The sequence below is a fragment of the Mytilus galloprovincialis genome, chromosome 14 (assembly GCF_965363235.1).
Source record: "Mytilus galloprovincialis chromosome 14, xbMytGall1.hap1.1, whole genome shotgun sequence".
Lineage (NCBI taxonomy): Eukaryota > Metazoa > Mollusca > Bivalvia > Mytilida > Mytilidae > Mytilus > Mytilus galloprovincialis.
In genome coordinates, this window is record NC_134851.1 from 42632933 (window position 1) to 42645032 (window position 12100).

The following is a 12100-nucleotide window of genomic DNA, read 5'->3' on the forward strand; positions in this document are numbered from 1 at the left end:
CATGATAAGTTTTCATTTGTTTGCAATTTCGTGCTTCATAATTCTTTATTCTATGATGCTGAAGGGATCAAAGGTTCGATCATCATGCATTCAAAAACGCATTTAGAAACTACGATGTACTATGAGCACACGGGTTTCTAATCCATTCAAGAATTTGGAGGTTTCAGACGCTTTTTCCTCTTTGCATGATAAATATATCGTTGTGTCAGCAAAGAAAGCATCCAATAATATTGTCGTCATTCATAAAATAAAAAACATTAACTGGGCTGTAACAGCAAAACTGCTTGAAATAAACAGCACAAAAGGTCATTTACAAGGAATGAAATATTACAAAATTATAAATCTGTCGTTCTTTCTTTTGGTATAAACATCAAGGAAAATGAAGATAATCTTTCGTCATTATGGAAATCAAAACTTTACAAAACTCCTTGTAAAGAACGATACATATCTGGATCATCGAGATATTCGGCTAAACATTTCTAATGTGCTGACTACTTTTCTTACTACCGTAAAAGATGGTCTTCAAACATATTGTGATTAAATGTATTCAACCAGTGGTTTCAATTTAATCATAAGTGGATTCTTTTTTTAAATGTCTACTGCCGTTTCTAAGATCAAAATCTCTGCAATTTTGCAGCAACATAAAGACTTGTTTTTTCTTCGCTTTACACTACTATTCTGCATGCTCAATAGAAAGGTCGACTTCACAATCTTATCAAACATAGCTTGTTCTATACAAATGGGAATCGTAGATATACATTTCCTGTTTTGGGTTATAATGATTTTATTTTGTGAACAACATTGATTCTATCAGAAAAACACTGAAGATAATATTATCAAAACGCTAGACTTTTGGATCCAAAATATTTTTTGATTTTGAAGGATTTATATTTCAATAGATAGTCGTTATTCCCAATGGATAATAATTGTGCATCGCTACTTGATAATATGTTTTTGTACTCGTATGACGCAGAGTTCCTTCAAAACCTTCTAAAGGACAAAAAGAAAAAGCACCTTGTGGAAATCTTGACTTTTACTTTCAGATATATTGAGTATGTCATATCATTAAATAACACGTAGCACCTTATATTACCCATGGTCACGTTGCTTAGTTTTATATGTCAAAGTGGAAAAACAACATTACACAAACGTCGTTTTCGTTTTGGTCATAATATTTTTTTTTTTTGTGAGTTTTCAATCAACCCTTTAGTAGTACGAAAATTGAGATTATGTATTTTTGGTACATATTGAACATATATAATTTGTAGACTACCATGCAGAATTATAATCCGGAATTTGCTTCAGACTTTAATAGCTATGGGATACAGGCGCGCCCTTTATCTGGTAAATATCTTCATAACGGCGTGCGGAAAAATGAACATTGCCTGTGAAAAAGGGCGACGAAAGTTACCAGAGGGACGTTCATAAGTCTAAAATATTCTTGGTAACGCTAAAAAAATAAAGACTAACAGAAAACAAAATAGTACAAAAAAAAACATAGAAAACTGACAAAATGAATAAAAAAAAATAGCCAATTAACCCTTTTGTATCTTCCGCTGATGTTTTTGGTTCAGATTCATATTTATTCCGACTATGGAAGATTTTGTGTTTGACATCATTTATGGACAACCATTTGTTTAAAGACTGTATGCTAACCTTTCTGTGTCGTTTAACTCTCTTTTATTGGCGTATACTACATATCTTGAATACGACTATCACATGCATCGACCAATTCAAATTTTCATCAAAACTCTACTTGCAATGTTTTTCATGGCGTTTGTTATTAATGAGACAAGAAGCTGCTTTCTCTCCCAAAGCATCTACTTTGAACCCTGCAATTCCGTTAAGTCTTTAATGCTGAATCGAAGTTTTAGTGTATTTTTTGTGGACTGTTTATAACATTGTCCCAGCGTCGATGAGATATTGTTTTGACAAACGGAGAGTGTTCATCCTCAACCCTTTCATAATTGATTGCCTTTTTGTTACTGTTCTTTTTTTTTATAATTAAAAAAAACTAGAGGGTCTAAAGAGCCTGTGTCGCTCACCTTGGTCTATGCGAATATTAAACAATGGACACAGATGGATTCATGACAAAATTGTGTTTTGGTGATGGTGATGTGTTTGTAGATCTTACTTTACTAAACATTCTTGCTGCTTACAATTATCTCTATCTATAACAGAACTTTCTGTGGAAAATGTTATTGAAAATCTTCAAATTTTAAGAAAATTGTTAAAAATTGACTATGAAGGGCAATAACTCCTTATGGGGGTCAATTGACTATTTTGGTCATACTGACTTATTTTAGTTCTTACTTTGCTGTACATTATTGCTGTTTACAGTTTATCTCTATCTATAATAATATTCAAGATAATAACAAAAAAACAGTAAAATTTCCTCAAAATTACCAATTCAGGGGCAGCAACCTAACAACCGATTATCCAATTCATCTGAAAATTCCAGGGCAGATAGATCGTGACCTGATCAACAATTTTACCTCCTGTCAGATTTGCTCTAAATGCTTTGGTTTTTGAGTTATAAGCCAAAAACTGCATTTTACCCCTATGTTCTATTTTTAGCCATGGCGGCCATCTTGGTTGGTTGACCGGGTCACTATACACATTTTTTAAACTAGATACCCCAATGATGATTATGGCTAAGTTTGGTTAAATTTGGCCCAGTAGTTTCAGAGGAGAAGATTTTTCTAAAAGATTACTAAGATTTACGAAAAATGGTTAAAAATTGACTATAAAGGGCAATAACTCCTAAAGTGGTCAACTGACCATTTTGGTCATGTTGACTTATTTGTAGATCTAACGTTGCTGAACATTATTGCTGTTTACAGTTTATCTCTATCTATAATAATATTCAAGATAATAACCAAAAACAGCAAAATTTCCTTAAAATTACCATTTCAGGGGCAGCAACACAACAACGGAATGTCTGATTCATCTGAAAATTTCAGGGCAGATAGATCTTGACCTGATGAACAATTTTACCGCATCAGATTTGCTCTAAATGCTTTGATTTTTGAGTTATAAGCCAAAAATTGCATTTTACCCATATGTTCTATTTTTAGCCATGGCGGCCATCTTGGTTGGTTGGGCGGGGCACCGGACACATTTTTTAAACTAGGTACCCCAATGATGATTATGGCCAAGTTTGGTTAAATTTGGCCCAGTAGTTTCAGAGGAGAAGATTTTTCTAAAAGATTACTAAGATTTACGAAAAATGGTTAAAAATTGACTATAAAGGGCAATAACTCCTAAAGTGGTCAACTGACCATTTTGGTTATGTTGACTTATTTGTAGATCTTACTTTGCTGAACATTATTGCTGTTTACAGTTTATCTCTATCTATAATAATATTCAAGATAATAACCAAAAACAGCAAAATTTCCTTAAAATTACCATTTCAGGGGCAGCAACCCAACAACGAAATGTCCGATTCATCTGAAAATTTCAGGGCAGATAGATCTTGACCTGAAGAACATTATTATTCCTGTCAGATTTGCTCTAAATGCTTTGGTTTTTGAGTTATAAGCCAAAAACTGCATTTTACCCCTATGTTCTATTTTTAGCCATGGCGGCCATCTTGGTTGGTTGGGCGGGGCACCGAACACATTTTTTAAACTAAATACCCCAATGATGATTGTGGCCAAGTTTGGTTAAATTTGGCCCAGTAGTTTCAGAGGAGAAGATTTTTGTAAAAGTTAACGCAGGACGACGACGGACGACGACGACGGACGACGACGATGGACGACGACGGACGCCAAGTGATGAGAAAAGCTCACTTGGCCTTTCGGCCAGGTGAGCTAAAAAGTTGTATATGATATAATAACATGTAACATAACCGCAAGATATTAGTAATGATATACCAAAGGAGTACAACTATAGCTAGCTACAACTTACAACTTACAACTCCCGTTAGCGTTATGTGTCGCGTATTTAGCTAGCTACAAACCCATGTTAAATCCACCATTTTCTACATAAGAAAAATCTTGTACCAAGTCAGGAATATGACAGTTATTATCCATTCGTTTGTTTTGTTTCGGCTTTTTGCAGTTTGATTTGGAACTTGAATTTTCCTCGGATTTTAATATGTTTGTTACTTTACTTTAATGTTACCATCTTTACGATTACTGCAAAGTTCAACAAAGAAACAGATATCAAACAAACTGAAAGATACTATATACAAAACTAACAAGTAAAAAACAAACAACAAACAACAAACAATTTCAATGAATGTAGACAGTAATTTTATTCTAAAAATAGAAAACAACAGATGGCAAGATAATGCAGAAAAAAAGAATTTAACGGAAGCAAAACATAACTTTTTGCTTATACATTCCCCTCTAAATGTGTTGTTCTGACCTCTGATTATTCCTGTTATTTCATAACTGAAGGTACCATGTTTATCATTTTTAACTTATGACTTGAAACTTATGTGATGTAAAAGTTTAATTGAATTCAACAATGTTGAAAATGCAAGAACTGTTTAACTTTAACTGTCACAGATATCCCAAGGTTTGAATTGGTACAAAACTTGAAATTTTATTATTAGTGTTTAGCTGTTTTATTTCGGATATGACAATGTGTGTTTTATAGAATTAATATTTTAATTGGCCGCTGAGTACTTTATATTCGTTTGTAACACTTATATAGTAAACTACACAATTAAAGAAAGATATGATACTTTTACAATAGGTTTACAATAAGAAGAACAAATAACACATGTTATACATAATATTGAGGGAAAAATAAATAACTTAAATAAATGATGAATGTTTGAACTCCAAGATGAATCATATGTACCCTAAAATAATTTAGATAAGAAATATAAAAATGTGAAATTAGAATTTTTCAAAGATAACTAAATATAAATGCATCATATTTACACATAGAGTTGTGCAATGGATGAGTATATTCTTTCCATATTAACAGTACTTAAAGTCATATTTCATCAAATTATCAAAATTTCGGGGGGGGGGGGGGGGGTTTGTAGCACAACAATAAAACAATGCCCTACACACGTATCTACATAAAGGTGAACGAATTAGATAATAATGGCCATCTGACGATTTTTATCCTTGATGTCGTGAAAAAATGCAAATCTGAAAATTTTATTCCGTTGTTCACTTTACATTATATTATTGATTTCCACCAAGTAGAACAGTTTACAGAGAAACAAGTTAAAATTTAATATTTGGTTTGCACATGACAAGGACGATGAAGTTGTCTTTCTTTGACCATATACATAGTTGTTACCATATGCTGGTTAATGCCCTTGTCCGGTCACCTCAATTTTGCAATTATTTTAACTAATAAGATTGTATATGCCGTTAAACGCTTTTACCAACCACCTCTCAGATGTTTCGTTTCAAATTTCCTGTCAATCTTTCGAACACCGGGTATTTAGGATTTTTTTTGAGGAGATACTTGAACTTATGTCATTTTGATACACCACATTGGATAAAAAAATATCTGTTTATGCTAGTACCAAAGTTACTTATAAAAATGATTTTATTCCAATTCTTGCACCAACAGAGGAAACAGATGCATATCTTGTGAAATCTACCAACCATAGAGGAGTTGTTTCTTAAAAGGGCAAATAAAACAAAACAAATGAATATTTAAGAATGAAAGTAAATTGTAGTGAAACCCATTGTCAGTTTGATTTTAAAACGTCTATTTAATAAAAAGGTAATGAATATAAAATGAAAGATATGTCATGCATACAACTATGAAAATACAAATAATTTAATCATATGTAAAGTATGAGCGACAAAAAAATATAAACGTAACTAATGGATTTATAAGAAATAAAAAAAAAAACAACATTATAAACATAGAAGAAGGCAACTATGGCAAATTTCATTCCTCTGCTTAATTCGGAATTTTTTAGATGATTAATTTTTTTTAGAAAATTTTTTACAAAACAGTTATCATTTGCATTTACCAATTCTTGCTTATGAATGAATTTCTATCTATTTGATACATTGTCTTTTGTTTATGATCATTGAATCTTAAGAAATATCATGACCAAATGATGACCAAACTTCATTACGGATTCGTTCAACTGATCATGTGATCAATAAAACTCTAACGGAATCTGTTCAACTGATCTCTTAAACTATTACCAAATTCTTACTATAATTGAAACATTTTTATTGAAATGACTACAAATAAAGTCATCTTATTTTCACTCATACATTTTTTCGCATTTAGTCCTATTACTTTGCGAATTTCGCAGCAATTTATTAAGGTATAATACTTACTTTCTTTGGAAAATTACAGAAATGAAGGCACTATTTTAGCATAATTCTAAAAAAATCTTTTCGTCTCATCCTTTTCTTTGTTAAATAAAATATCAAAGATACAAAATACCAAAATCAAATTTCCTAAAACCCAATTGGGTTAATTCAAATGGCATATCAGGTAGAAACACTTGGGAAAATTTAATAAACAATAGCTTTTTATCATTTTCAGTGCGATAAGGATACCTTTAGTTTTTTATCAATACCTTGATTTCATTGCCCACAAAATATACATACATGTAGCATGACCATTTCTTATATGTATATACATTGATATATGGCCACATTGTTTCACAATTAGAAATTAAGTTTCATTTTATAATCAAACGTATATATGATTATAACTATTTACAAAATGTACAGCACCAAAACGTTTAGTAAATGCATTAAATAAATCGTATAAATTACTCTATCCAACAACCAAAACTCAGTTACACATATGCCGTATTTTCTTTCTTGTGCAAATCTCACACTTTACGTGACAACACCAATGAAATATACAACTACAACGTTCCTTCACAGTATATTCACTCGAGGTATAACCACGCCCACAACACATGAGGTCACAACCCTCAATTCCTATCGACGTAGCATTGCATTGTCTCCCCTTAGTTCCTTCGAAATCTATCGATGTGTCTTTATCACAGAACGTAGGAGAGTCTTCAAAATAAACAAGATCCCTCCGACCAGGAGGCTTATGATTAAAGTTTACTGGCTCGAAACGAAACTTATTTCTTCTAAGTTTTCCTTTTCCTTTCTTCTTCTTCCGTCGTACACTTCCATTATTATCTTTAAAAATAGATAAAATATAAAAGTAAATCTTTATAAAAAAATCTCAAACAAAGATATCAATTTTAGAAAAATATGAATATAAACTTTAGTTTTATATGAAAGCACAGAAAATAACAGGTCGTATGACAGAAGATGTTTGCCCTTTAGAAAAAAATGTTTGAACATAAAAACATGCAAAATTCTAACTACAAAAATGTTAATCTTTTAAAATTAGATTTAACCTTTTAGTTTTTTTTTCACAAATAACTTTGACATAATTTTATTTGTTTAAATCAGTTTTGTAGAAGTTTGGACCTAAATTGACAGATATACATATCATTTCTACCGAAATTAAAAAATATCATTGACAGTTCATTAATTTCATTATTATCCCTTAATGTTTAACTACTTTTTGCAGATTACAATTCCAGTTAAAAGTGTTCCTCGATAGTTTCGATTCATTCGAATTGAATTAAACTCAACACAACCCCTCACCAAAACACTAAGACCGTTTCCATATGCTTACAAACATATAATTTAAAAATGCCTTTATTTGATTTTGAATAACAACGATTTTCCAATTTAGGTTTCAAAATGACCATAAAACTATTCTTTTAACATTTTATCAATTTATAGAAAATCATCAGGCCCGTGTTTTTGAATTCTTTCTCAAAATAGCTCACAATCTTATTGAGTTTAAAGGATTAATGTGTCTGCAAACGATCGTTAATTTCCAAACTGAAAAAGATTTAAAGTAAATTCAAGCTATTGTATTGCAGTAAATTCAGTACTGACACTAAATATTGACAGCGGACAATTAACATCCGTTAAATCAGTTCTTATGGCCTCCCTTTCATTATGTGATTTACATTGGTAAATTACAACCCCGAAGAGAATTGAAAGAATTTCAAGAGTTTAATATTTTAAATTTGATACAGAACTAAGGTTGTCATTCTTTGGTGTTTATGATGTATTTAAAGTTATATGAAAAGCATTACAGCACATGCACAAATTGTTTGAAGCACAACATAAATACACATTTTGTTATAAAAGCAAAAGCGTCAGTGCATCATACATTCATATATATAAATCCATAAATGGTTCGAAATAAAATACCCATGAGTCTTAACCGGAAAATATTATTTATTGAAAATTTCTAAACAGAAAAATAACTGATGTCTCATTTAAGAATTATCGAGTTCAAGATTACTAAACAAGGGTTACAGTAGTAGAAAAATATGTACTCCGCTGTTCAAAAGTCATAACTAGGTTAGCAGAAAACGAATCGATGTTAACAAAAAAAAGTAATTAAAACAATACCGAACTCAAATCACAAAAGGGGGAATACAATTTAATAGAATCCTACTGCAGACCCTTAATAACTAACAACAACCCAATAAAACGTTTACAGGAATGGTGATAGCTGATCGAAAAAGGTAAGCATGTGATACATGCTTAAAGGGCTATAAAGAAATCTTAAAATTCTTATTTGTATAAATACATGAAGCTATCAGGTCTTTATAAGTATAGTGACCTGCTGATGAAATGTTCAAAATTAGGTTTATCAAATTTTGATATCTTTTTCTGTTTTTGATGCTCTAAATGATAATATTTAAGTATTCAAATGATATATGAATTTTTAAATACCTGACACAAGAGACAGAACTTACTTTAACTAGAGGGTCTGGTACCCGATGTTGTTAATTGTAAGAGTTATACGTGCAATAATATAACAAACAACTTAATGATCTACATGGGAAGTAAAAACGTCTTGTGGTTCAATTTTTGTCGATTATTTGCTGTTACACAGCTACTTTTACATAGGTACTATTTCTGTACTAAAAATCTGTAGTACTAGAAATGTACCTTTAATATTAAGTACTATTGCTTTACTTTAAAATTATTGTAATATTTAGGTACCTGTATTTCAAAGTACTTGTTTTGTACTAAACATTTTGGTACAGAAATAATACCAACAGTGATCGCAATATTCAATGTTTAATTCTCAAATTTTAAGAGATTTGAATTAGACAAACTGCTGAAAATTTAACGGTGTAACCAAAAATCTGTAGTACTAAGATTTCAAGTACAAATCAAGTACTGTAAAATACATGTACCTAAATATTACAATAATTTTAAGGTACCAAAATTGTACTGAATATTAGAAGTAAATTTTCAGTACTACAGATTTTTTGCACAGAAATAGTACCTATGCAAAAGTAGCTGTGTATACATGTGTAGAAATACATTCCAGATATTGGGAGTTTTTTCCCTATACCATGAATATTTTCCTAACCCATGCAACCAAAAGTTAAATAACAAAAATACCCGAACTCGAAGAAAAGTTCAAATCAGAACGTATTTTATCAAAGGTATTGAATACAGTTAGAAAAATAAATATTTTTAAATCCAGTTCTGTTATAAATTAGTGCTTGTTGGCAATACTTGCTACAACAGCATAGAAATGGGGTAATGAGGTAAGCTTTTCAATAAGACTACCGTAAAATGGAGTTCAAATCACGAAGAAAAAAGTTAATAAAAAAAAATATCTACTATATTTTCGTGCAGCTATAATCACATTTAAGTATGATTCAAATCGTTCGGTCTTTGTAGGAACTTTGTTTTTAAGAGAATGAAGGATGTCGCGTTTTCAAACACTGTTAATGTATTAGCGATCCTTCTTTAGCACAACGTTTTTAAACTACGATGTTTCTTATTTACAAATTTATCGAAGCCAACCCCCTCAAGGTTATAAAAGACAACAAACAAAGCATAAGTGTAACATATATGGTCTTACCTTTTGGCAAACGTCTTCCGTCATTACCTGATTAAAATGGGTGAAAAAATATGAAAATGACATGATGAAGTATTCAAATTGTAAAAAAAATGATTTTTGCATAATTTTTATTTCATTGACAAGCCAGATATACATTTACCATTAATTAAAAAAGAAAGAAGATATGAGACAACAACCTAGAGGTATAAACCTAAAAGGGCACTTGGCAAAAAGAGAACAGCTTGTATTGCAATATTTCTCCTAGAATTCTTCGAAGGAATGCAGCTAGCCTAGAAACCATTCAATTCAAACATTACAACAAACTGTCTTTATCGTTTAATCAAGCGGCAATAATTGCAAAAAGGTTAAATAAACTCATCATGAATACCAGGATTGAAATCTGGTATTTGGGCCAGACTGTACACAATAGCTAATAAAATAACTGAAACTAAAAGCATCTGACACTCTTTTTGTCTATCTAAAAGAAAGCCTTCATGTTTGTCTAAATTTATTTGTAGTAGTTTTTTTTTTTTTTCTTAGTTTTTTTTTTTTTTTTTTTGGTGTTTGGTTATTTTCAGGTAGTTTATCCACGTTATACATATATTGGTTTATACTTTGGTAGTGTATAAAAGAAACAATGAGCTGCCGAAAGACAAAATGTCATTTGTTATGTTAGAAAAGTATTTATTGAATCAATTTACATTTACAAATAAAATATATATTGTCTTTGATAATTGAGACATCATATATTGGTATATCTGAATCTTTTCAAGGATTGCAAACGCTCATATATGTAAATGATACATTGTGTTTTCAACCAATTAATCCTAAAATGTACAGAGACTTTCAATCGTTAGTTAATTTTAGTGGTTTGTATAAACATTGCAAAATGATTTAGTTATGTTTGATTTCCCATTGTGTTGTACATTTTTTATTGGATTTACGATTTTTCCCTATCAGTAATAACGCTGTTGGTAGTCCAAACTTTCTCATCTTAATTTTTATTTTTAAAAAAATTTTAAAACTTCTAAAAGATAAAGCGAAATTGTTTTTTGATAAAAATCCTCAAAAATATCCATGTATATAATTTAGTACGCAGAACACAAAATTCGTCTACTTAGGACTCGACAGTAGCGCTCGAATTTTCACAGTTGTCAGTTCATCTTCGAGTATTTCCGCCGACTTTAAAATTATGTACAGTACAAATGTTAAGAAATCGTGTTACGTGTTACTGCAAATATTGTAACATGACAAAATGCCTGTTTGAATCAGCTTCCTTACATAAATGTTTAATGAACTTATACCATATTCGCATATAATTGCGAATTAAGAGAAAAAAAAATTATTTATTTTAAAAACTTACCAGAAACAACCTTTGTAGCACCATCAAATCTATCTTTTAATTTATCACCAACATTTCTAAATGTAGGTAGCCTCATCCAACACGTTTTTATTGTACAACTTCCTGACATGCCATGGCATTTACATTCTCTCTTCATAACTTTTGATACATGCTGCAATAATTGTACATTTAAATGCATGATGATGGATATTATACGGTCAAAAGTAAGTACCAATCTAGGAATAATGTAGAATTTACCAAACTATTGCAAGTTGGTTTGTTATCTTTTTACAAATCAGTTTGAGTAATTGTATTGTTCAATCTAGAAAATATGTCTATCATGCAAGATTATTTTTACAGTATGTAAAAGGTATTTCATGTCAAATGTTTTGAATTAAAAATGGTAAATGATATATTTTTGAATGCTCTTTTTGTCTAGGAAATGCTATATGTATTATGTTGACATTCTGTTCAAATTCAAATAGGAATCATACGTCTCTTTAAGGTGGTACACAACACTACATGATGATAACGCGGTAAAAAAAATCAGCTGAACGTTTCAAACACGTTCCATTGTTAAATAAATATTCAGCTTCACTATGATCAAAATGTGTGGTTGTCAAACTACTAAATATCTAATAAAAGTTTTCCGAGAAAGTTTTTTTTTTTTTTTTTTTTTAATTTTTATGCTTTTGTCAAAGAGTCAAAGTTAATATCTTGTCAAAATTGATTTTGGTCAATGTATTTGGTATCACCTCAAACTTAATCTTGCGTAAGGAGATATAAATTTATTATCATCATCATGAACAATATAACACTTGGTGCTTGGTAATGAGTCATATTTACCACAATGTTACCTTTTTTCAAAGAAAGATAAGACCAAAAGTAAAGATGGAC

The 12100-nt window shown here is 30.5% G+C and overlaps 1 protein-coding gene across 2 annotated transcripts in view; it reads right to left on the reverse strand.

Moving 5' to 3' along the window:
- Nucleotides 1-4239: 4239 nt before the first annotated feature.
- LOC143059644 (protein Wnt-1-like) overlaps nt 4240-12100 on the reverse strand; it is a 40877-nt gene continuing 33016 nt past the window's right edge. Inside the window, exons 4-6 of one of the 2 annotated variants that reach the window (XM_076233165.1) lie at nt 11225-11375; nt 9883-9909; nt 4240-7103 (exon numbers count right to left, since the gene is read on the reverse strand). In XM_076233165.1, coding sequence (XP_076089280.1) covers nt 6742-7103; nt 9883-9909; nt 11225-11375 — 540 coding nt within the window. In that variant the 3' untranslated portion in view covers nt 4240-6741. The remainder of the gene's footprint in view (nt 7104-9882; nt 9910-11224; nt 11376-12100) is intronic. The other variant, XM_076233166.1, reaches the window with a different exon arrangement.